This window comes from Lissotriton vulgaris, chromosome 6 (genome assembly GCF_964263255.1).
Source record: "Lissotriton vulgaris chromosome 6, aLisVul1.2, whole genome shotgun sequence".
NCBI lineage: Eukaryota > Metazoa > Chordata > Amphibia > Caudata > Salamandridae > Lissotriton > Lissotriton vulgaris.
Window position 1 is genome coordinate 328,665,506 of NC_141694.1, and position 22,384 is coordinate 328,687,889.

General features: G+C 47.4%; 1 protein-coding gene across 1 annotated transcript in view; it reads right to left on the bottom strand.

Moving 5' to 3' along the window:
- Positions 1 to 22,384, bottom strand: part of IAH1 (isoamyl acetate hydrolyzing esterase 1 (putative)) — a 236,183-nt gene that overhangs the window by 53,680 nt on the left and 160,119 nt on the right. The window contains exons 4-5 of the mRNA XM_086926361.1: positions 7,594 to 7,755; positions 5,321 to 5,442 (exon numbers count right to left, since the gene is read on the bottom strand). Coding sequence (XP_086782487.1) covers positions 5,321 to 5,442; positions 7,594 to 7,755 — 284 coding nt within the window. The remainder of the gene's footprint in view (positions 1 to 5,320; positions 5,443 to 7,593; positions 7,756 to 22,384) is intronic.

Sequence of the window (22,384 nt, forward strand, 5' to 3'; positions counted from 1 at the left end):
ACCCAGGGCAGTAGTAGCAGCCGTGGCCCGAGTGGAATGGGCCCTCAGCCAAACAGGAGGCTCCTTTTTAGCCAAAGAATAGCATGCCTTGATGCACAACACGGCCCACAGAGAGATGGTCCGCTTGTGCACCGCCCGTCCCTTCTTAGCGCCCACGTAACCAACAAAGAGCTGGTCGTTCACCCGGAACGGGTGTGTGTTATCCAGATAGAATGAGAGCGTACGTTTTGGGTCCAGACAGTGGAGCCTCTCTTCCTCTTTCGATGAATGCAGAGGCAGAAAGAAGGTGGGCAAGGTGATGGACTGCCCGATGTGGAAGGCTGTGACTACCTTGGGCAGGAAAGAGGGACGCGTTCTCAAGACAACTTTGTCCGAATGGACAGAAAGGAAAGGAGGTTTGAAAGATAGAGCCTGGAGCTCACTCACTCTCCTGGCAGAGCTGATGGCAACCAGAAATGCAGTCTTAAGAGTGAGAAGACGAAGAGGGCAATTGTGAAGTGGCTCGAAAGGAGCGCACATCAAATAAGTAAGAACAAGGTTCAAGTCCCACTGAGGCATCACAAAAGAAACAGGAGGAAACATGTGAGTGATGCCCTTTAAGAATCTATTTACAACAGGGAACTTGAAAAGAGAAGGCTGATCAGGTAACCTTAAGAAGGCTGAAATGGCAGAGAGGTAGCCCTTGATAGTGCCCAGAGCAGAGCCCTGCTGGGCAAGAGAAAGAAGAAAGAGGAGAACCTCTGAAAGGGGGCCAGAAAAGGGATCCAATGCCTTTGCTGAGCACCATGCCACAAATTTATTCCACCTGCAGTCGTATACCGATTTTGTGGAGGGACGCCTGGTTGCCAGAATCACATCACAGACTTCAGGAGGCAAGTCAAATGGCCTCAACTGCCGCGGCTAAATCTCCTCGCATGGAGGTGGAGGCTAGACAGGTTCGGGTGGAGGACCGTCCCCTGCTGCTGCGACAAAAGGTCCTCCTGAAGAGGCAGAAGAATCGGGGGATCGACTGACATGCTGAGTAGCTCGGGATACCAGTATCTTCGTACCCAGTCCGGAACCACTAGGATGACTTGGGCCCGGTCGTGCCTGATCTTCTTCATCACTCTGGGCAGAAGTGGTATAGGCGGAAAGGCGTACAACAGACCGCAGCTCCACTCACGACGAAAAGCGTCGCCAAGCGAGTGCCGCATTGGAAATTCCAACGTGCAGAACTGATGACATTGCGTGTTCTCTTCGGTGGCGAATAGATCTAACCAAGGCTCTCCCCACTGCTGAAAGAGACCTTGCACCACTTCCGAGTTCAGACGCCATTCGTGATCCATCACCCACCGACGGCTGAGTTTGTCCGCCCTGGCGTTCAGGGAACCTGCCAGGTGTTGAACCACTAGGGTCACGCCCTGATGTTCCAGCCAGTGCCAGAGGCGCAGAGCCTCCTGACACAGGGTCCACGACCCCACCCGCCCTGTTTGTTGGAGGACCACATGGCGGTGTTGTTGTCCGTGAACACCATCACTACACTCCCCCGGACAGAGGGGAGGAATGCTTTCAGTGCAAGCTGGATCGCCCGCAGCTCCAGAAGGTTGATGCGGAGCAGGGACTCCGCCGGAGACCAGCGGCCTCTGATCTCTGCCTCTCCCATGTGGCCCCCCAGCCCAGGAGGGACGCATCTGTCACGACTAAGTGCTCCGGTTGGGGTAGGGAGAGGGATCTGCCGCTGACCCAATCGCGGTCCGTGAGCCACCACTGCAACTGTCTTGCAGTGCCCTCCGAGATCAGGTCGTGGCCGGACAGGTTGCCCTGATGCTGGGCCCACTGAAACTTCAGGTCCCACAGCAGAGCCCGCATCTGCCACCGGGCGTGATGCACCAGAAGGATACAGGAGGCCATCAGCCCCAGAAGCCGCAGCATCAACCTGACCGAGACTCTGGATAAAGGCTGAAAGATCGGAATCAGAGCCTGAATATCCCAAACCCACTGTTCGGGAGGATAAACCCGAAACCGCTCCGATGAAGAGGAGCTTCTGAGAGGGACACAGGTGTGATGGAGAACCCCAGCAGGTGCAGGAGGTCGGCCGTAGTCTGGAGGTGGCTGACGACTGTCTGGGGCGAGCCCGCCTTCAACAACCGGTCGTCGAGATAGGGGAAGACTGACACCCTGAATCTGCGCAGATGAGCTGCTACCACCGCCATTACTTTCGTGAACACTCGAGGGGCGCTGGTAAGGCCGAAGGGGAGCACGGTAAACTGAAAGTGCTCGTGGCCTACCGTGAACCACAGGTAGCGCCGGTGGGCTGGCAGGATGGGGATGTGAAAATAAGCGTACTGCAAGTCCAACGCCACCATCCAGTCTCCAGGGTCTAGGGCAGCTAAGACCTGAGCCAAAGTCAGCATCTTAAACTTCTCCTTCCGGAGGAAGCCGTTGACGTTCCGCAGGTCCAAGATAGGGCTTAGGCCCCCTTTGCCCTTCTTGGGAACCAGAAAGTAGTGGGAGTAACAACCAACCCCTACTTCTGGCCCAGGAACGCGCTTGATGGCCCCCTTGGCCAAGAGGGCCAAGGGGGCCATCTGCATCAACTTGCAGAAGTTGCAAGTGATCCCCGACACGCGTTGGTACTGCGGTGGCATGACTGGAGGGGTCGCCTCGAAAAGGAGGGAGTAGCCCCTTCGGACAATTTGCAGCACCCACATGCCCGATTAGATGGTGCGCCAGTGGAAGAGGTGATGGTGAACCCTGCTCCCCTCTGGCGTTGAATAGGCCTGAAAGCTCGGACTAGGAAGGCTTTGAGGCGGATGCTGCGGTGGTGGATGTGGACTGGCCTTGCCGCCGTCCCCTGGCACCGCCACCGCAGTTACCACGTCTGCCGCTGCACTGGATGTTAGTCTGTGGCCCGTGGCTGGCAGGACGTGTGGGGGCGCCCCTCCCTTGGCCACAAAAGGGCGAAAGGCAGAAGTCTACTGGCGCTGGCCCAAGAGGCCCAAGGACTGGGCTCCTTAAAGCGCTCAAGCGCACTGTCTGCCTTGTCGCCAAAGAGGCGACGGCCATCAAACGGCATGTCCATGAGGGTGTTTTGGACATCAGCCGAAAAGTTAGTGGACCTCAACCAGGCGTGACGGCGAACCGCCACCGTCGTTGCAATCGCCCTGCCTAGCAAGTCCGTAGTATCCAGCCTACAACGAATAGAGTACCGTGCTGCATCTCGCCCATCCGCAAGGGCTTGGGCGAGTTTTACCCGGGCCTCCTCCAGGCAAGCTGGCAGCACGCCCGCGACCGTGTCCCACAGAGAGTGGGTATAACGGCCCAAAAGGCAAGCGGTGTTGACCGACCGCAACCCCAAACTGAGTGAGGAGAACATCTTCTTTCCGAACTGTTCATACCTTTTGGATTCCCGATCAGGAGGAGCTGTCGGGAATGCGGTCTGAGAGTTAGAGGCCTGGATAACCAGACTCTCGGGGTAGGGTGGGTGGATAGGAAGCCAGGGTCACCAGGGGCCGGGCGGTGGCATCTGGCCACGTTCCTATCTACAGGGAGACCTGTAGCGGGCCTGTACCAAGTGCCCAACATAACGTCAGTAAGGGCCTCATTGAACGGCAGCAGAGGCACCGAAGAGCTTGCCTGCGGTTTGAGGACCTCAGTGAGGAGGTTAGTCCTCACAGCCGCGACGGGGAGCTCAAGAGTCAAGGCCTTGGCTGCCCTCGTCAACACCACACTGTAGGCAGCGCCCTCCTCCGTAGCCACGGTAGGAGGGGAGACAAATCCTGCGTTGGGCGAAGTGTCCAAACCACTGGCCTCCCCTAGCTCACTTGCCCAGTCCTGAAATGACTGGCACTCCCGTGCCAGAGGGTCCTCAGATCTCCCCCATTCCTCCTCGCCCTGCATCTCCTGGTAGTCAGGTGCAAAGGATGGGGCCGGATCATAGAAGAATTGCTCTTCTCTTGGCGTCGAATGCGGCATCGAGCGACGCCGTTCTGACGCCGGAACCGGATCGAGGGGGTGATCGGGGACGACGTTGTCCGGGGAAAGCGTCGGGGGTGACACCCTGGGGGTCGGCGCCGGCGGAGGGGTCGTAAGGTCGACAAGCGGCGATCCGGATCCGGACGCGGATCCAGTGGGGCCATGCGGCGTCGGGACCGAAGTCGTCGGCGGCGCCAGGGCCGAAGCAACAGACGGCGCCGGGGCCGAAGCAACCGGCCCACTAGGGCACCCAGACAAACCCATGGGGCCCGAAGGCACCTCCGTAGGGCCCGTCGGAGGAGAGTGATTCCTCATGGCCACAAGGAATGCGTCGATCTCCTCCGGCATCGCGTTCAGCCCAGGGACCGGCGGGTATGGAGTTGGCTGTAGCGCCTGCGGCTCCTGCTGAGCCGTGTGGGCGGTGTCGCCCAAACCCCCGGCTGCATCGCGCGAGCGTCGGGGGAGTCAGAAGAGTGGTGTTGCCTCTTCGACTTCTTGTGCCTCTTACCTGAGGACTTAGAGCCCGACGAATGGTGTCAACTCGCCGAGCTGTGATGACTGTGGCGCCGCGACCGGTCCCTCGACCTCCTCCTGGATCGGGATCGTCAACGCCGCGGGCCAACTGCCGGAGCTCAAGGCGCTTACGGGACCGCTCCCGCCTAGCCTTCGACGTCAAGGCCCGGCAGTCGGGGCACGACTTGTCATCGTTGTCGGCTCCAAGGCATTACAGGCACCGGCGGTGGGGGTCGGTAACTGACATAAGTCGGTTGCAATCGGCACAGGGCTTGAACCCAGGCATCCCTACCGGCACCGCTAGTCTTACGACTCGAAACAGAATCAAAAAAGATCGAAAAAGTTAGTCAAAAAGTGACTAAGGAGTACTGCCTTTTCCGGATCTGCGCTTGCTGGCGCGGAAAAAAGAAGAACAGACGTCAGCGCGTGAGGGCGGCGTCTAAGTACTCCAACGACCTCATCGCGACGCCGACGACGGACCCGCAGACGACGCCTACCGACGCGCAGGGGTACTGCTACGCAAAACTTTCCGGATCCAGTCCGACGCCTGGGGATATTCTAAGGTAAGGAATCTAACACTAACCTGTTTCTTTCAGATATACAATATACATCACTGTATTTTTGAGAAATTACTCTTTGGCCCATCTCTTACTAGATTATACAATATTATTATATAAGCCCAGCATTCACTAGGAACTCTACCCCCTCCACAAGGTCTTCAGAATTCAGCTTCAAACAACCAAGGTAACATTCACCCAAAAAGATCTAAACTCCGGCCATTCGACAAAATGTCCTGAATGCCAACTACTAAAATTGCCTGAGCAAAAATGAATGACCCATCTCATAACTATACCGGATTTTCCTTTTGCATGAGTGTCCAAAGATCAAGCACGTCAACTCCACAGCTGTTGGCTACTTGAACGCAGGCCTTGGCATACTCTCCAACAGTAGCATTGCGCCGGTTTAGTGGGTAACCTGGCATAAAAAGAAAGGAAACTCAAGTGGGAAACTAAGCAACAAAATGTTACATTTTGTCTATGAAAAAAGATAAGAACATTGGGAGCTCAATTGAAAACAATGAAATGCTCCCGGCTTTAATGGCCGGTATAAGCCCGGAGTGCCAATTTTCCAATGTTGTCATACACAGCTGTTGATGTGAACAAAGGCCTCACGGAGCCCAAGGGAATTTCAACCCCCTGGGCTCTGTGAGGCCTTTGTTTTATTTGTTAAAAGATTCAGCCCTCTAGTGGCAGAATATTCTAATAGCCTTATAGCCCTCTGTAGCTGGGCTATACCGGCTCCGGCCTTTAATGCTTTAGCTGGCTTTTAATGGCCAGTATATCCCGCTATGGCGGGCTATAAGGCTATATTAGAACACTGGAATGTTGAGAGCTCCATTGAAGACAATAAGTGGATCAGGGCTTATAATGGCTGGAATACGCCTGGAGCTCCAACATGCTAATGTTTGTCTTTGTGTTTTCCCCTTTTTAATTTAGAACACTCTACCCTTAGTGGGTTGATTGTTTTAATAGCCTTATAGCTATTGATTATTCTGATAGCCTTATAGCACTTCTGCCTCAGGCTATACCTGTTGTTAAAGGCCCTCACCCTCGTTATAGAGCCCTGCCTGCGGCTCAAGTCTATAAGTCAGGTTCAGGGACTTTAAGAACCGGTATAGCAATCAGCAATGGGCTAAAAGGCTATATTGGGGATATTGCGAGTGCTACACATGTTTGTTGTTGCTGAATGATGATATATATTTTATACAAGAAGGCTATACCATCTGGAATCTTCCTTGAGTCACACTGTTTCACAGCAAAGTCTATGTGGCAATACATTTCGTTTGTTTGTACTGCCACGAAAGAAGGATATAACACTATCCAAGGGTAGTGGTACTTGAATCAGTGTAATGCTCAAATTTTATTTCCGATTAAAACCGGTCTTCATCCTAGATGCCGTGATTCATGATTTTTCAAGGACTTCTAGAAGAGTGGTGTCAGGAACTGGCTGGGCTGGTAGTGGAGTGAGACAAAGACAATGTGTGATACACAAACTTTTACCAAATCCAGACACAACCTGTTCACATACAAAGGTCATACACACCCTCCCTAAGGTACCCTTGACTCACGGTTTGGTAGCAGGAATTGAAACCTGCAAATGCTGTTGTTAGATGGAAGGCTTAATAGAACACAATTTTAAGCAATTGACAATATAACTAACAATGTTCAGAAAGAAGAAATTATAAAAATAAAAAAACGTTGACCATACACACGAAAAAAAAAACCATCAACAAGACCAAAGAGTTTTTTACATTAAAAGAATTCATCAACTTGATATTGACAACATGGCATATGCCAGTCATTTGAAAAATTTCACGACAATCAGTTCAAGAGAAATGCTTCTTAAGAATGGAGTCTCAGAAGTCGATTTTTTCATCTGGGGTTAGGTCGGCACTGTTTTAGGGTAATATGAAAAGCAGTTTGATTACGTTTCCAATGGGGGATTATTTTGCTATAAACCAATTTAAGTAGTTGGACAAGGGGGAATATTAATTTAAAAGCTAACTGGGCTCTCTGCTCTAATTTTAACAACTTTAGCGTGGGAGTCAAAACATTACTCTCATGCTGTTCACTAAAGGTTCAGTCAAGGTCTACTGTTCCGTAATTGGCTGAGAAATATGAACTTTGGTTGACATGGGACTGCCCCAGTCCAACTCCAAGTAAGTAAATCTTATATAAATGTGCATTAAACAACCTTACTTCCTAGAATCTTTGGCCAAAACCAAAAGTATCAGACCTGCCAAAGTAAAACTGTACAGCTGCTTGACAGAGAGATCCTTCAAGAATGATGGCCCAATGTCAATCAACGCACGGCTACATTTTTAATGATTTTAAGTCCTCCGAGCTGGATGACTGGGTCATTATTTAAAAATAAAGGATACACGAGAAAAATAGTGCCTCACTTTGAAAAGCAAAAACTTTCTTTATATTTAGTTTTTCTCCTTTTTATTGGGAGATAAATGTACATGATGATATACGATTTAATTGAGGAGGCAGACATTGAGATACTATAGGGGTCATTTTAATCAGGAAAAAAAAAGTTTAGAGTGTAAGGAGATGGTTTTACCTTTTTCTAAACACCATTTCTCCCAAGCAGACTCCTCGAGTGGTGGTGGAGTGATCAAAATGATTTTATCCTCTGTGATATTGACAGTCCTCAAATAGTTTATCATGATCTTCAAGTTATCAACATATTCCTCCAGAGGGATATGCTGTTGAGGGTTGTGTTCTGTAAAAGGAGGAGAAAGATACATAAATCATCATTATTACGGAAAAACAAAGGCAAGGCACAAGCCACTGGAAAATCTCAGCTCACAGTGTTTTTTAGACACGGAACATAAAGCCCGCTTCAGTTTGGAATTACTCGACTCCATTACTGTGGGATCAAAAAGCTGATTAGACCCTATTGGGATTCCAATCTGTGACTCGAGGGTTACAGAAGGATTTTAGCAAAAGGTGCATTTGCTTATTACATTACCAAAGCACCCTCGATCTACAACTTTTAGTAAATCAAGCACAGGCAAAACAAATGCATCTCACCTTTAAAAGGCAATTGCCAAGCTACTGGCTTTGCAATGCCTATTTGCACTGGCAAAAAAAATAATCAAAACACAATTGAATGAATACGATGGAAAGTCATCTCGGAATGTTTTTTGCTTATGAAAAAAGATTCCATGATGGCTGCCTGAACATCACGACACATGCGCATGCATACGCAGCCATTTTGGAACGCTTTTTCTAGTAAAGGAAATGCATTCCAAGATGTCTACTGATGTTGTTTACCGTTCTGAGATGGCCGACTGCTTTTTTTATTAAGATGTACGCTAAATGCCATGCAAAACAGAAATGAAGCCCCTGTAGCATTGTGCAGCTGATGGGTCCTGCACAATCAATGTTATTGCGATTTTGAAAAACGAAAACAATGAAGCGAAGGTGGGGTGCGGAAGGAGCAAAGGACAAAACAGGAGCTGGAAAAATGGGTTGGAAGTGTTGGTAAAAAGAAGGGATAAAGGGAACGAAAGATAGAGAGGAAGCCATACACTCCCATGGAATGCTAAATAAAAACTATGAAAAGAAGTTCCCTCAAGTCAGCAAAGGAAGAATAAAATGTATCTAATCAAATGGATGCCGTACAAGCTAGACTCCAGGGACGAGACAGAACATGAATAATGAGCAAGAGACTGACCAATACCCCACTCTAAGTATGTATAATATTGTTCACAAGAAATCTTCACCTAAAGACAGTTAAAGTTGTCTGTAGGTGAGAGCTAAAACCACTGCTCATAAAAATTGAGATCTAGCCACTGGGAGTGATTAATTTGCCATACATAGCTCACCCACTGCTTGGATGCTGAAAACTAGAAAAAAAAGAACAGTGGCAAAGCCAATATTTGTACAATTTTTATGGTGTAAACGCAGAGACACACAACAAACATACACTCCTAGATCACACACAAAGAAAACATACCATAAGTCACTTACACACACAAACCCTAAGTCAGACCAGCAAACATTTACATACCTATGCATACGTACCAAAAGTCCTGCAGTCATCCATGCATAGGCGACCTCTGACGCACATATACCAATAATAGTAGCAATAATTAGATCTTCATATACCGTTTTAGATCATATTTCTGCGTTTTTAAGTAGTGTAAATATCAGTTATGGTTATTATCCCATTGTATTGCCTTGTATTTTTTTTTAATTTAAGTTGGAGTTTATTGAAAACCAGAAAGAAAAAATAAATGAACAGCATAATAATGAACATAATAACATTCAGTTGATGTCAAAATGATGTAAAAAGGAGAAAGGTACAATGTTGCAATATGCAAATGATGAGAAGAGGAAGGGTAAGAGGGGAAGAAGGAGGGGAAGGGGGAAAGAATACATTATTACAGTGTAAAAAATGTATAACATAATATGAAGTTAAACATGGTAGGCAAAATAAAAATTCAATAAATAAACAATACAATATAATTAGACCATCAAAAACTAATAAAAAAGACAACAGGGTATAATCATGGTGGTTTCGGGACATCATCAGATGGATTTTATTTTCATGGTGAAGTGTGTGTAGAAGCAGACCAGAATAGATATGTAGTACAAGGGAGCCACAACAAATCTCCTTTAATGGTGAGAGAAATGGGAGTAACATAGTTGGAGTCAAGTCTATGATGGAAACATACAGCGTTCCACCAAGCCTTAACTGTTACTTTATCAGCTTGTTTCCAATTACAGGTAATTAAATGGAGGGCAATGGCTAAAAATAAGTCCAACAATTGAATGCTGAATGGTGACTGGGGCCATTGAAAAAAGAGTGAACCTAAGAAAATGTTAGATAGGGAGAAGGGAACATTAACTTTGAAAATCTTGTTAATTTGGCACCAATCAGAGTGCCAGAATGGAGAGATATGAGGGCATTCGATAGCATGTGTTTTAAATCAGCAAACGGGAAGGATCAGGACCAGCATGTAGATGAGTATTAGGTGACAAAGAATCTAATGTCGCAGGGGAACGTAATAGACGCTGATCAACAAAGTAAAGGGTTCGGGTGGTATTATCAGCACGGGACGTTTTATGAATCTTAAGCCATAGTTTATCCCAAATGGAGGTCCACCAACATTGTACTAAATCCCTTTCCCAGGCCAACTCATTCTTTGATTTTTCCCTCTCTAAGTTTGATAGCAAACAACTGTAAATAGAAGATGCCGGGGGGGAGGAGCTCAATAACGGAAACATTGTAGAACAAATTATGGGAGGATTAGAGACAAGTGGAAGGTTGAGAAGAAAATGGTGAAGAAAGGGAATTTGAAGATTATACTGAGTTTTGAAAGCATTGGGAAGTGAGGATTGAGATTGAAGTTCAAGAAAGGATAAAGGAGTTAGATTGTTCAAGAGTTGGGAAACCCATATCAGACTCTGAGAACGCCAAGAATTCCAATAAATGGATCGATTTTTAATTCTCAAAGATTTATGACAAATGGTTTGTTCAGATAATGAAGTCGTAGAAGGATGGGAGGATGGCAGGAGAGGAGTTAAAAGTTTACAAGTATGAGCAATGACAGCAGGACGTAAAGAAGAAATGGAATGAGTGAAAGCGAGAAGTTCTGGAAAGTTGAAAGGGGAAATGAGAACTGTTTCTATAGATAACCACACTAGAGGGTAAGTGGGTAGAATAGGGGAGATCTAGCGAGAAGCTTGCTTAAGGGAAATAGCATAGTGATAAGATTTGAAATCGGGGAATTTAAGACCTCCATGACATTTGTCTTTTTTGAGTGTAGACAAAGCTATTCAGGGACTGTCACGGGGTAGCATTGCCAGGAGAGTGTAGAAGGCACTCGAAGCAATGGTACAATGCCCCAACAACAGAAGAGCCTCTTGTTTACCCGCAGCAGGAGGACTGGATGTATCGCTGTTCCCCATCATTCGGAAGTCTGGCAGAAAAAGGGTTCTTCTCTTTTAACTGGAACACAGAACCTGATGACTCAGCCCCCAATGCTGACACAGCATGGAGCAGACCAACAAGAACAGACGAGACCCGGAAGGAGGTGTGTTTCATCACCGGAGGACGAGAAGCGAGGGAGAAGCGAGGACAGCGAGGAGGATCGGAGAACGTGGAGCGAGGAGACTACTGAAGAGTAGCAGGAGCAACATCAGGCGACAGAGGGATCAAGAGAAGTGCGGAGACACCAGGAGAGCCAGAAGGCCACCGGGACCACGTTTCGCCGAGCCACGTGGCTATCACAGGTACGAGGGCGGTTTGCGGGCTGGGTATGGAGGCGGGAGAAACCAGACGGCTAAGGGTACCAGCCCCTACCAGACCCCTCCGCAGGTGTGTACCCTCCCTACACAGTCAAATCCTTTTCTTATAAGTGCGGCACTCGTATTGCATGTTTTCCTTCACTCCCCCTTCCCTCAATCGCACATAAAAGCACTAAACACTCGGACATTGTCCCCATTTCCTTTATTCCCACGAGCACATCCTCAAGACGCGAAGAAGCCGGATCCCAAAAGACCTGGTAGCGGATGCCACGAAGACGTCTGCGACAAAAGGGACAGACCAGGAGGAGAGAGACCCCGCATACCATCCTGACTGTAAAACATAACTCTGGCTTCAAAGAGGAGACGCTTTCTTCACACAATAAAACCTTGCCTACATCATCCTGTTGTCCTGCCCCTTCATTCTAACCCGCTACAGGGACGTTTGTTACTCCAAAGGAATTTTACTAAAAGCGAGTCAATTTTCTTGAAGTAATATCTAGGAATGTGCACAGGAATCATGGAAAGAGAGTAAAGAATTAAAGGAGTGAGCATCCTCTTAATGGAGTCTAATCGACCCCAACAAGAAAGGAAGAGGGGATGCCATCTGGTAATGGAGTTCTTTAATGATTTGGTAATATAATCAAAATTAAATTTTAAAGTTTCAGAAATAGTCGAAGAAAACCATAAGCCTAAATATTTTATCTTAGAGAGCTGCCAGGAAAAGCCAGTAAGGAGAAAAGAATGTTTAAGGCATAAAACATTAAGGGACAGGACTTCACATTTATCTTGGTTAAGGCGGAAACCAGATAAACGAGAGAAAAGGTCAACCTGATGTAGAAAGGGAGGAAGAGAGGTATCCGGATTAAAACAATACAAAAGGATATTGTCCACATATACAAACATTTTAACCTGCTGAGGACCGAGCTGAAAACCAGTAATCTGAGCATCTAGTCTAATTTTAGTTAAAAAGGGTTCCAATGCTACTATAAACAATAAGGGCGATAAGGGACATCCCTGTCGTTCCCCTCTAGATAGAGAGAAATAAGACAAGATTTTACCATTGAAAAAAATAGAGGCCTTAGGGCCAGAATACAATAGGGAAATCAAGGAGATCAATTTAGGAGGAAAGTCAATCCATTTAAAAGCTTGAAACATAAATTCCCATCCAATCCTATCAAACGCCTTTCAGCGTCTAAGGCTATAGCAGCAAGAGGATGATCTAAAGAAGAGGTCTTACTAAGAATATAAAAAAAGATTCTAGAATTATCGGAGGATAGACGTCCTTTAACTTTTTTTTCTTTTTTTCTCTTTTTCTCTTAATGCAGAAACATGTTGACCACTATCAAGTACGGTTATTATTTCAAACCCGCACTTGCACTTGCCTTTTAACCTTAGGGATTGGGAGACACTAATAACATTTGTTTTTCTACCCAAATCACCTAAATTTAATAAAACCCCTCACTACTTCACTCCTATTATCACACACTGCTTTTTTCAGTAGCCACCTTAACTTTTGAATATCACATACTACCCACTTTTCACATCTATCGGTCACGGTAACATCAGACCGGCCGTTCTGTGTCCTGGGTAAGGAGAACCCAAATGATGAGAAAGAGGGCGGTACAGTGTGGCTTCTGATGGGAACAATTTTCTCCATATGCTCCATAAACCAGCGTGCATGGTGTGTTCTCACTGGTGTCATCTGTATGGTATTGGTTTTGTGATCCATGTTGAATGACTTACCCTTTTGACTCCCAGGTACAATTTGGTGTTCTTGATATTGTGTTTGGGGCGTGTACCTGGTCAGTCGTTAAATCTGCCCTTAGACCCTCCTCTCATTGTTTGTTGTGTATGTCCTTTAACAAAGCCAGATTGTTCTGGTCCGATAAGTTTAGGTACAATAGGGTCAATTCGTAATGCTAAAATTTATGCAAAAATCTTGTAGTCTGTATTAACTAAAGAGATGGTACAGTAATTTGTGCATAAGGAGGGATCCTTATCTTTCGGGAGTAAGCATTTCATAGCTTCTTGAAAAGTACCCCGCAAAGAACCATGGAGAATGAAGGAATTAAATAGAAGAAAGAGATGGAGAAGAAGAAGTTTAGAAAAATGCTCGTAAAATTCAACCGTAAACCCATCAGGGCCAGGGGCTTTACCTCGAAGTAAACCTTGAAATAGCGTGGCTAATTTCAGCTAAAGTCATGTCAATTTCTAGGGAATCAAAATCAATGTTGTGGGAAGGAGGAGGTGTAATAGAGTGAAATAGCTTTGTCAGTTTTAATCTGTCATTGTAGATCATTGTGACTAACATTCACCTCGTTGAGCAGTCTGGCTACTAAAGTACAGGGAAATAAACAGGCAACAAACACATATTCAGTTTCACACTTGTACAGCTAACAGCACACATTGCTGACACCCACAGACATCTCGACAGACACTTAGGCGTTTATGCTCACAGCTAATTAAAGAAACAACTATTACCCATACATACAGAGTTACCCATTGTGAAGAAGCCTCACTAATACATTTTGACAGAGGCACACACATTATATATGGCCATGGAATGCGATACTGAATTTGCGTAGACAGATAGTTGGGTGCATGGAAGTATTCCTAACTGGTGGTGGGGAGGTTTTAAAATGAGCCCCGAATTTTGGAAAAATATGTGTACATTGACTCATACATATCCAAGGACAACCTATTTGTATAAGGGTACATTTTTGCCAGCTGCATTTGTTTTATACTTCGAGGAAATCAGAAAAGATTATTAAAAAAAAGTCAGATTGTTGGTGGGAGTTGCATGACTGGTAAAGCTTCTTGAGTAAATGCAGTATGGGGATGACTTGAATTGGGAGTGTCCTGCTGTAATAGCAACTGTCTTCCCAAAATATAATCAGTTTATCTTAAATGTTAGTGATGGATGTGAGTTCAAGATTTATGATACAACAGTCCAGTTACGTTGCCAAAAACAATGAAGGATTTGAAGGCTGCTTTACGTGGGAGGCTCAAGTTCTTCACCGAAGATCTTTTAGGAAAACTAATGCCAATCTATACATCTTAAAGGCCATTGGACCAAAAAGATTGGAAAAACATGAAAAGTTTAAAAACTATAAGGGTGGTAAGAATGGTTGGAGGTTATCTCAGAAGGAATATTAGGGACAAATAGCTGGGTCAAGTAAAATCAGTGAAAACATGCAAAGATATAAATACAGATTTATGATGGTTTGAAGCTCTCCCTTTAAAATTTTTTGGAGAAGGTCAACAAATGGTGCACTTTAAAGAGCATCTAACCAGTAACACACACCAATAAAGAATGCCAGTTGCTACATAATCCAGGACGAAGTAGTGCTAGTTTCCATATGCCTATACAGGCTAAAACTGAAATACATGTATGACCTGTGGCCACTTGCCATAACATGTGTGGTGAAAAATTGCATTCCTTTATTAAGTATGAAGAGCCTTCATATATTTACCAACAGTTACTTCCAGACTCTAAATGCTCTGGAACATGTATATCCATACCCCGCTTGCCCAACAACAGGGATGGACAGCCTCCAAGTGCCCAAAAAAAGGTATAGATGGAGTACATACGTCCAACTACATATATATCCCAATTTCACTGGACTAGTAGCAACATGTATAAAAACCTGCCTCATTATGACCAATACCAAGGAATACTTGCCTCCATAAGTGCAACTAAATGTAGTGCTAGTCTCCACATGCCCAACATCTGATACGTATAAAATTATGCAAATTTTCCATAGATTGAGCATCAATAAATGACCCATTGTAACTTTCAGAGCTTACGTTTTGTACTTTCCATATTGCCTTTGCTGTTTGTGTTTTACTTACATTCTGCCTGGTACCACACCTTCATCCATTGAGGACATGATCTTTCATTTAAAGTGCTGGGAGAGATTTGCGGAGCAGCGTGTGAGGCCGGAGGAGCCTGGAAGCCAACTCACACACGTATGCGGCCACAGCGTTGGGAGGTCCCGTTGGGAGTCCCTGGCTGGGCCTCTCAACCTGCCGGCCCGGCTTGAGTGCCCTCTGGGGATCACTGTTACAGACACTAGCGTTCTTCACCTAGACAGAGCACGTAAATCAGCGCATTGCATCGCAGGGAGGCTTGATTGGGCAGTGAGTGGTGGTGAATGCATGGCAGCTGGAGAGAGGGGCAGGCAAGCAGAGCACGTTAGTGGCCTGCCCCAGGCAAAGAGACGTTTGCAGATGGAGGAGGTCTGGTGGGGAGTCTCTGCGGCACCTTGTAAATGTAAATGTATTTGAGCTTATATAGCGCACAGCTACCCGCAGTGGGTTTCCCGGCGCTTGCTTAGGGAACCCGTCCTGGTATTCCCCTGTGAGATAACCCCGGCAGGGTATCCACAAGGTGAAAGCCAGGCATCCCGCCGCGAGGGGCCGTTGTGGAGATTAAGCAAGCTATTGCCCAGAGTCGCAGAGTGTGAACCCGTGGGTCGAGAAGGCACCGGAGCGAGAATTATCGAGTCCGTGGAATTTTTAGCCCAAGACCCGCCGAGGCGGGGAATTGAACCCTGGTCCAGGGCCGATCTCAGCTTCCGGGTCTGCCGTCTCTAACCCCTGAGCCACACTTCTTCCATCCGCCGGCCTTGTTCAAGAGGACAGCCAGGGCCACTGCACCGTACGCCCACATCCCTCGCATACAGTGGCCTCCGGCGATAACCCAGCACATCATTGGGTGGCCTTGCTAGGAGAAAGTCGACACTGCACCAGCGCTGGGACTGCAGGGCTGCGGCGGCCTCCAACATCCACAGTGCTCCCACCAAACGGGGCTGGGCCCGAGATTAGAGCAGGGGACCCGTGGAGGAGGGTCGCGCAGCAGAAGTCCCCCAGCTGTGACATAGACCTCCAGCTCTCCCTCCTGGCTTCTGCATGTTATGTTATGTTATGTTATTTATTCTTTTGTATAGCGCACGGCTACTCAAAAAGAGTGTCCCGGCGCTTTTGGAAAAGGAGGGCTGCAACACAATAACATAACACCGTTAAAAAAAAAAGGACAGATATAAATGCAAAGATACGTATAAAATTAAGCAAATTTTCCATAGATTGAGCATCAATAAATGACCCATTGTAACTTTCAGAGCTTAAGTTTTGTTCAAGTACTTTCCATATTGCCTTTGCTGTTTGTGTTTTACTTGCATTCTGCCTGGTACCACACCTTCATCCATTGAGGACATGATCTTTCATTTAAAGTGCTGTTCAGGAAAGGCAATCAATGTGTGCTATAAAGAAACTACTGCAGGGCATGGCCAAGATTGGATCGCTGTAGGACGCAGCTTTGGAGCATCTGCTAACCCCTGTGTATTCAGCCCTCACCTCAGCAGCGAATCCCACACATGCAGAAGTCATGGCTGCCCCCAACAACAGGAAGGACAGGTCAGTGAAGGATCTCTTGCTTAAATCGACACAACAGGCAGAAAGTCAGCCCGGAGCGGGTTACGCATATGAGAGGGGAGTGACAGCTCAGAGGCTCCAGTCAGCCGATCCTTTCTGGAGTCGGATTTTTCCTCTCGTCCGGATGATCTGTCCACAATGAAACACAAACTGCTGGCCGACCTACGAGGCGTCCGCTGTGATGTGGACTCCCTGGGCGGGCAAATCCATACACTGGAGGAGCATGAAACAAGCAGCGATGAGGAAATCGAGAACCTCCAACAAGAAGTCCTTATGCTGCATGAACAGAACTTGGACCTACAGGCCTACACCGAGGATCTAGAAAATAGGTCCTAGTGGAATAATATCCGCATTCCGAGGCGCTGCTGGCGGGCCTCTTCCGTTCCATTCTCAGAGAATCCCCAGAGTTCCCGGTCAAGCTGGATCGCATTCATAAGGTGGGCCCACCGAAAGCGTCCTCTACGCCCCCGACCTGTGTTCATGATTATCAGCTAAAAGAAAGGATCCTTCGCAAGTCTCGTAGACGCCCAGACTTTACATACCAGGGGCAGAAACCCATGCTTGTCCAGGACCAGGCTGCCTCTACTTTGCTTAAACGCAAATCCTTCCGGCCAATCGTACTCCACCTCCAAGAATCTGGCATAAAATACTCTTGGGGGCACCTGTTCAGGTTGATCTTTCCCTCACCTCAGCAGCATATCCCACACATGCAGGAGTCATGGCTGCCCCCAACAGCAGGAAGGACAGGTCAGTGAAGGACCTCTTGCTTAAATAGACACAAGAGGCAGAGAGTCAGCCAGGAGCCGTTTACGCATATGAGAGGGGAGGGACTGCTCGGAGGCCCCAGTCAACCGATCCTTCCTGTAGTCGGTTTTTTCCTCTCGTCCAGATGATCTGTCCACAATGAAACAGAAACTGCTGGCCGACCTACGAGACGTCCGCTGTGGTGTGGACTCCCTGGGCGAGTGAGTCCAAACACTGGAGGAGCATGAAACAAGCCGCGTGAGGAAATCGAAAACCTCCAACAAGAAGTCCTTATGCTGCATGAACAGAACTTGGACCTACAGGCCCACACCGAGGATCTAGAAAATAGGTCGCAGGTGGTGGGCCTCTTCCGTTCCATTCTCGGAGAATCCCCAGAGTTCCAGGTCAAGCTGGATCGCACCCATAAGGTGGGCCCATGGAAAGCATCCTCTTCGCCCCCGACCTGTGTTCATGATTATCAGCTGAAAGAAAGGATCCTTTGCAAGTCTCGTTGACGCCCAGACTTTACAGTCAGAAACCCATGCTTGTCCAGGACCAGGCTGCCTCTACTTTGCTTAAACATAAATCCTTCCGGCCGATCATACTCCACCTCCGGGAATCTGGCATAAAATACTCTTGGGGGCACCCGTTCAGGTTGATCTTTCTCTACAAAGGGGAATTGAGGCAAATCCGCTCACTTCCAGCGGCCTGCAAGCATTTGGGCATTGAAGAACCCGTGACACATCAGCCTAGCAAAGACTCTTGCCCTCCTATAGTCGGAGCGGCTATGGATGGAGTTACAATTAAACCTCCAAATCCGGTGGCATGCCCGGACACTATGCCAAGGAGCGGCAGGTAGTGCTGTCTTCCATCGCAGGGGCATCTTTGGGGTGAAATAGAACTTGCACCAATTGCATTATTTTTTTTTTAAACTTTATTTTTCAGTTTTTAAATGACAGTACATTGAACAGAAGGTGCATTTACGAGTACACATTGCAGGTCATATACAAAAATAACAATCATAGCATGTACAGCAGCAGGACATGTGGATTCACTCAGCCTTATTATATCCTGGCAGTGGCATCATAGTTGGCCGCATCACACCCATCGCGGCTCTACAATATATCTCCATTTGCCCTTAGCGCTTGACCAGAAATATGAGTATCAATCCTGTTGGCAAAACATCGGTTACAAAAGTGTAGCAAGCATTTCAGTTCTGTCTCACATCTCTTTCGCAGTGATGCGCCTCTAGAGGCACCCAGAATCCCATCCCAGGAGCCCAGTTCGATGTGTATCTAAGAAGTCAGTTCATCTCCCCCCAATTCTTCCTCTCTGCGCAAGTAACATTGCAATGGTGCCCAAATATCCGTGGGACGTGAGGCCACCGGCAGAAGTTCGGAATAAGTGTTAATCTGTTCCTGACAGTAGGTTAGGTTATGCAGCCAGTCCTTAAATTTCGGGGCCCTGCCCCTGCCCCATCTGCACGCAACCCTCCTCTTGGCAACCAGAAGCGCAAGCGCAGTAAATTTGCGGTGTGCCGCCTGTATAGATTCTACGTATCCCAGGAGTGCCAGTATAGGGGATGGGTCAACCTCCATGTTGATCATTTATGACAATGCAGTAAACACCTGACTCCAGTACCTCTGCACCACCTCACATTCCCATGCCAGGTGCAGAAAATCCGCCCCTGGTGCACAAAATCTATCACAATTGTCCGAGGCGCGAAGCTGGAATCTATACATACGAGCTGGAGTGTAATACAGTCTATGTACAAATTTATAACGAATAATTCTGTATCTGCTACTAGAGGAGATTCGGTCCGTCTGCTAGTAGGCAGAACTCCCATTGTTTCTCTGTTAGGGGTTCTCTCAGCTCCTGATCCCATTTAGTCCTAGCCGGTAATTGTGGGGCGGTTATCAGCGAGTGGACCGACCTGTAGATTGTTGACACTAATTTATTGGGTGTGTCGTCTTGGAGCATGCGCTGCAATGGCACAACGGTCTGAGTTTCCTTTGGGAAATCGGGTGTAAGCGCTTTAATTCCTTGGCGGAGCCTAATGTAGAGAAAGATATCAAGCGGAGACAGCTGTACGCCCTCACATAGATGTTCCATAGATCGGAATCCTGCCTCCTGTAGTAAGGGCATACTTGGGTGATAGGCGAGGGGGAGGAGTGGCGCGTACATCAGGTCAGTCTCCAACTTGCGGGTTAATTGGGTCCAAGCAGTCACCATGCTCGATACTGGTGTGTGCGTCTTATCTCTGCCGGGAACCAAAGTATAGAGCGCACCTTCAATTGGGATAGGGTGAGCTAGACAATTTTCCGCCGCCAGTTGAGGCATGTAACGAGGTTGTTTCACCCAGTAGAAGGCATAGTGGACCTGAGCAGCTTGGTAATACAGCTCAAAGTCAGGCATGCCAAACCCCCCCTAGCTGAACGGTCTAATAAGGATATCCCACTTGAGCTGAGGCGATTTCCCGCCCCATACTAGTCTAATGAGTTCTGTCCTAAGTTGCATAAAAAAGGACCTGCCCGGGTAATAAGGGATATTTAAAAACAAGTATAGTAATTGCGGTAGAATCACCATTTTTATCAATGATGTCCTACCCGCCATAGATAGAGGTAGGGTGATCCAGCGGGCCACATTGTCTGTAATACGGTTCATCGCCGTTCCATAATTGGCCCTCATTAGTTCGTCCCTGTCTTTTTCTATTTGGATACCCAGATATTTAAAGTCGCCGTCACACCAAGCAATGGGGTAATCCATCGGAAATTGTGTAGTGGAGGCCGTAAGAGGAAATATACAGGACTTGCCCCAATTAATCTGGACTCCCGAGAGCCTACCAAAGAGGATAAACTCTCGTAGGACTGGATTCAAATTAGTGCTGGGATCGCGCACATATAAAGTAATATCATCTGCGTACAGAGATATAAGTATTTGTCGTTGGAAACATCTCAGCGCCTTGTCATTGTGATGCTGTCTCAATTTAGCTGCGAGTGGTTCTGTAGCAATAGCAAACAGTAGTGGCGACAAGGGGCATCCCTGCCTGGTACCCCTAGTAACTGGGAACTCAGAGGAGAGCCTGCCATTTATAAGTACCTTTGCCACTGGGTCTCCGTATAGTAGCCTGATCCATGAGAGGAATAGGATCGGGAAACCCATGCGCTCCATTACTTGGAACACATAGTCTCACTGTAAGGTGTCGAATGCCTTGGTGGCATCAAGAAAAATGACTGCCATGGGCTGGTCATCAGACACCGAGCCAAGGACCGTGAAGAAGGTGCGCAAATTATGCGACGTCGCCCTGCCAGGTACAAAGCTTGACTGGTCGGGCAAAATCAGGTCCGGGAGCAGGAGACTGATACGAGTAGCAATCAGTTTAGCCAGGATTTTTGCATCGCAATTAAGCAATGAGAGTGGTCTGTAAGAGTCACATTTATTTGCTGGCTTGCCTGGCTTCAATAGTGAGGTAATCAAAGCCGTACGCATCGTGGGGGGCAAGTGGCCCACCTCAAGGGCGTCCTCATATACCTCCCTCAATATCGGAGCCATAAAGTCAATGTACGTTTTATAAAATTCTATTGGGATCCCATCCAGTCCCGCAGCCTTGCCCGACTGCATGTGCATAATAGCCTCCCGCACCTCGTCAAGCTCAAATGGAGCGTTCAGAAATGCTCTCTGTGCGTCACTCATTCCTCCCAGGGATACATCGGCAAGGTAATCCTGCAACTGCAGACTCCCAGTTCTGGTTGGTGTGTACAATGTGCTGTAATGTGCCACAAATGTGTTAAGAATCTGCGTGGTATCCCTATACACCATACCCATCTGGTCCTCAAGCTCCAAGATAATATTAGAGGGACGCCTCAGTCTTATAGTTGCCGCCAGCGTCTTCCCCGGTCCTCTCACCTTCACCAAATCGGCGAGCTACCCAGTATTTGCCTCTAAATTTGGATTCTCTAGTGGCCTCATCTGTATATTTAGTCAGTGTGTCTCGTATGTCTGAGAGGGTAGTATCAGCTGGTCGCACAGTCAAATCTGATTCAAGGGTCCTAAGTCTGTCTTCTAATTGCTTCAAGCGTCTCATTATGCCTTTTAAAACTCCCGACCCCTTGTCCGTACATATGCCCCTCAACGTCACCTTAAAGGCGTCCCAAATAGTCTCCACATCCCTCACAGAATCCGTTTTTCGCTTTATGAAGTCTAAGCACTCTTCCCGCAATTCCTCCTGAAATGAAGCATCTAGCAGCATCGTAGGTTGCAGACGCCAGGTGGTCGCGGGGGGGCTAAGGTCCGCAGACCACAGTGTGATTTTAACAGGTGAATGGTCAGAGTAAGTTCTAGGGAGGTATTGCGCCTTTAGCGCATAAAGCTCTGGTGATATGAATATATAATCGAGTCTCGCCCATGAACGTGCCTGTGCCGTGAAGTGTGTGCCTTCCTTCGCGTCCTTGTGGTGATGTCTCTAGGTGTCTATCAAGTTGTGATCTTTGATTGACTCCAGTAGTGTCGTTCTAGCCTTAGTGTAATGGTGAGGGCCAGGGCGTGATCTGTCCATAGTCGGGTTCAGTGAAGTATTAAAGTCACCCCTCCATAGAATGTGCTGCGGGCCTGTACCCACAATGGTCGCCCATAAGTCTTCAAAAAACTGAGGATCATCAATATTAGGCCCGTAGCAGCACACCAATGTAATCGCCATATGTCCTAGTCTACCCCACATTATACAGTATGTCCCATTTTCATCCACCCTAGTACCTGCCAAGACAAAGGGCGTACCTCTCTTTACCAGTATTGCTGTACCGTCGAGTACGAGGAAAAGGCAGTGTGCATCGCCCACCTGCTAGCAAAGGTGGAGACAGGTTAGCTTTGAAATGTGTTTCCTGGAGGAAGGCTATATGTATTGAGTGGCGATCCAATTA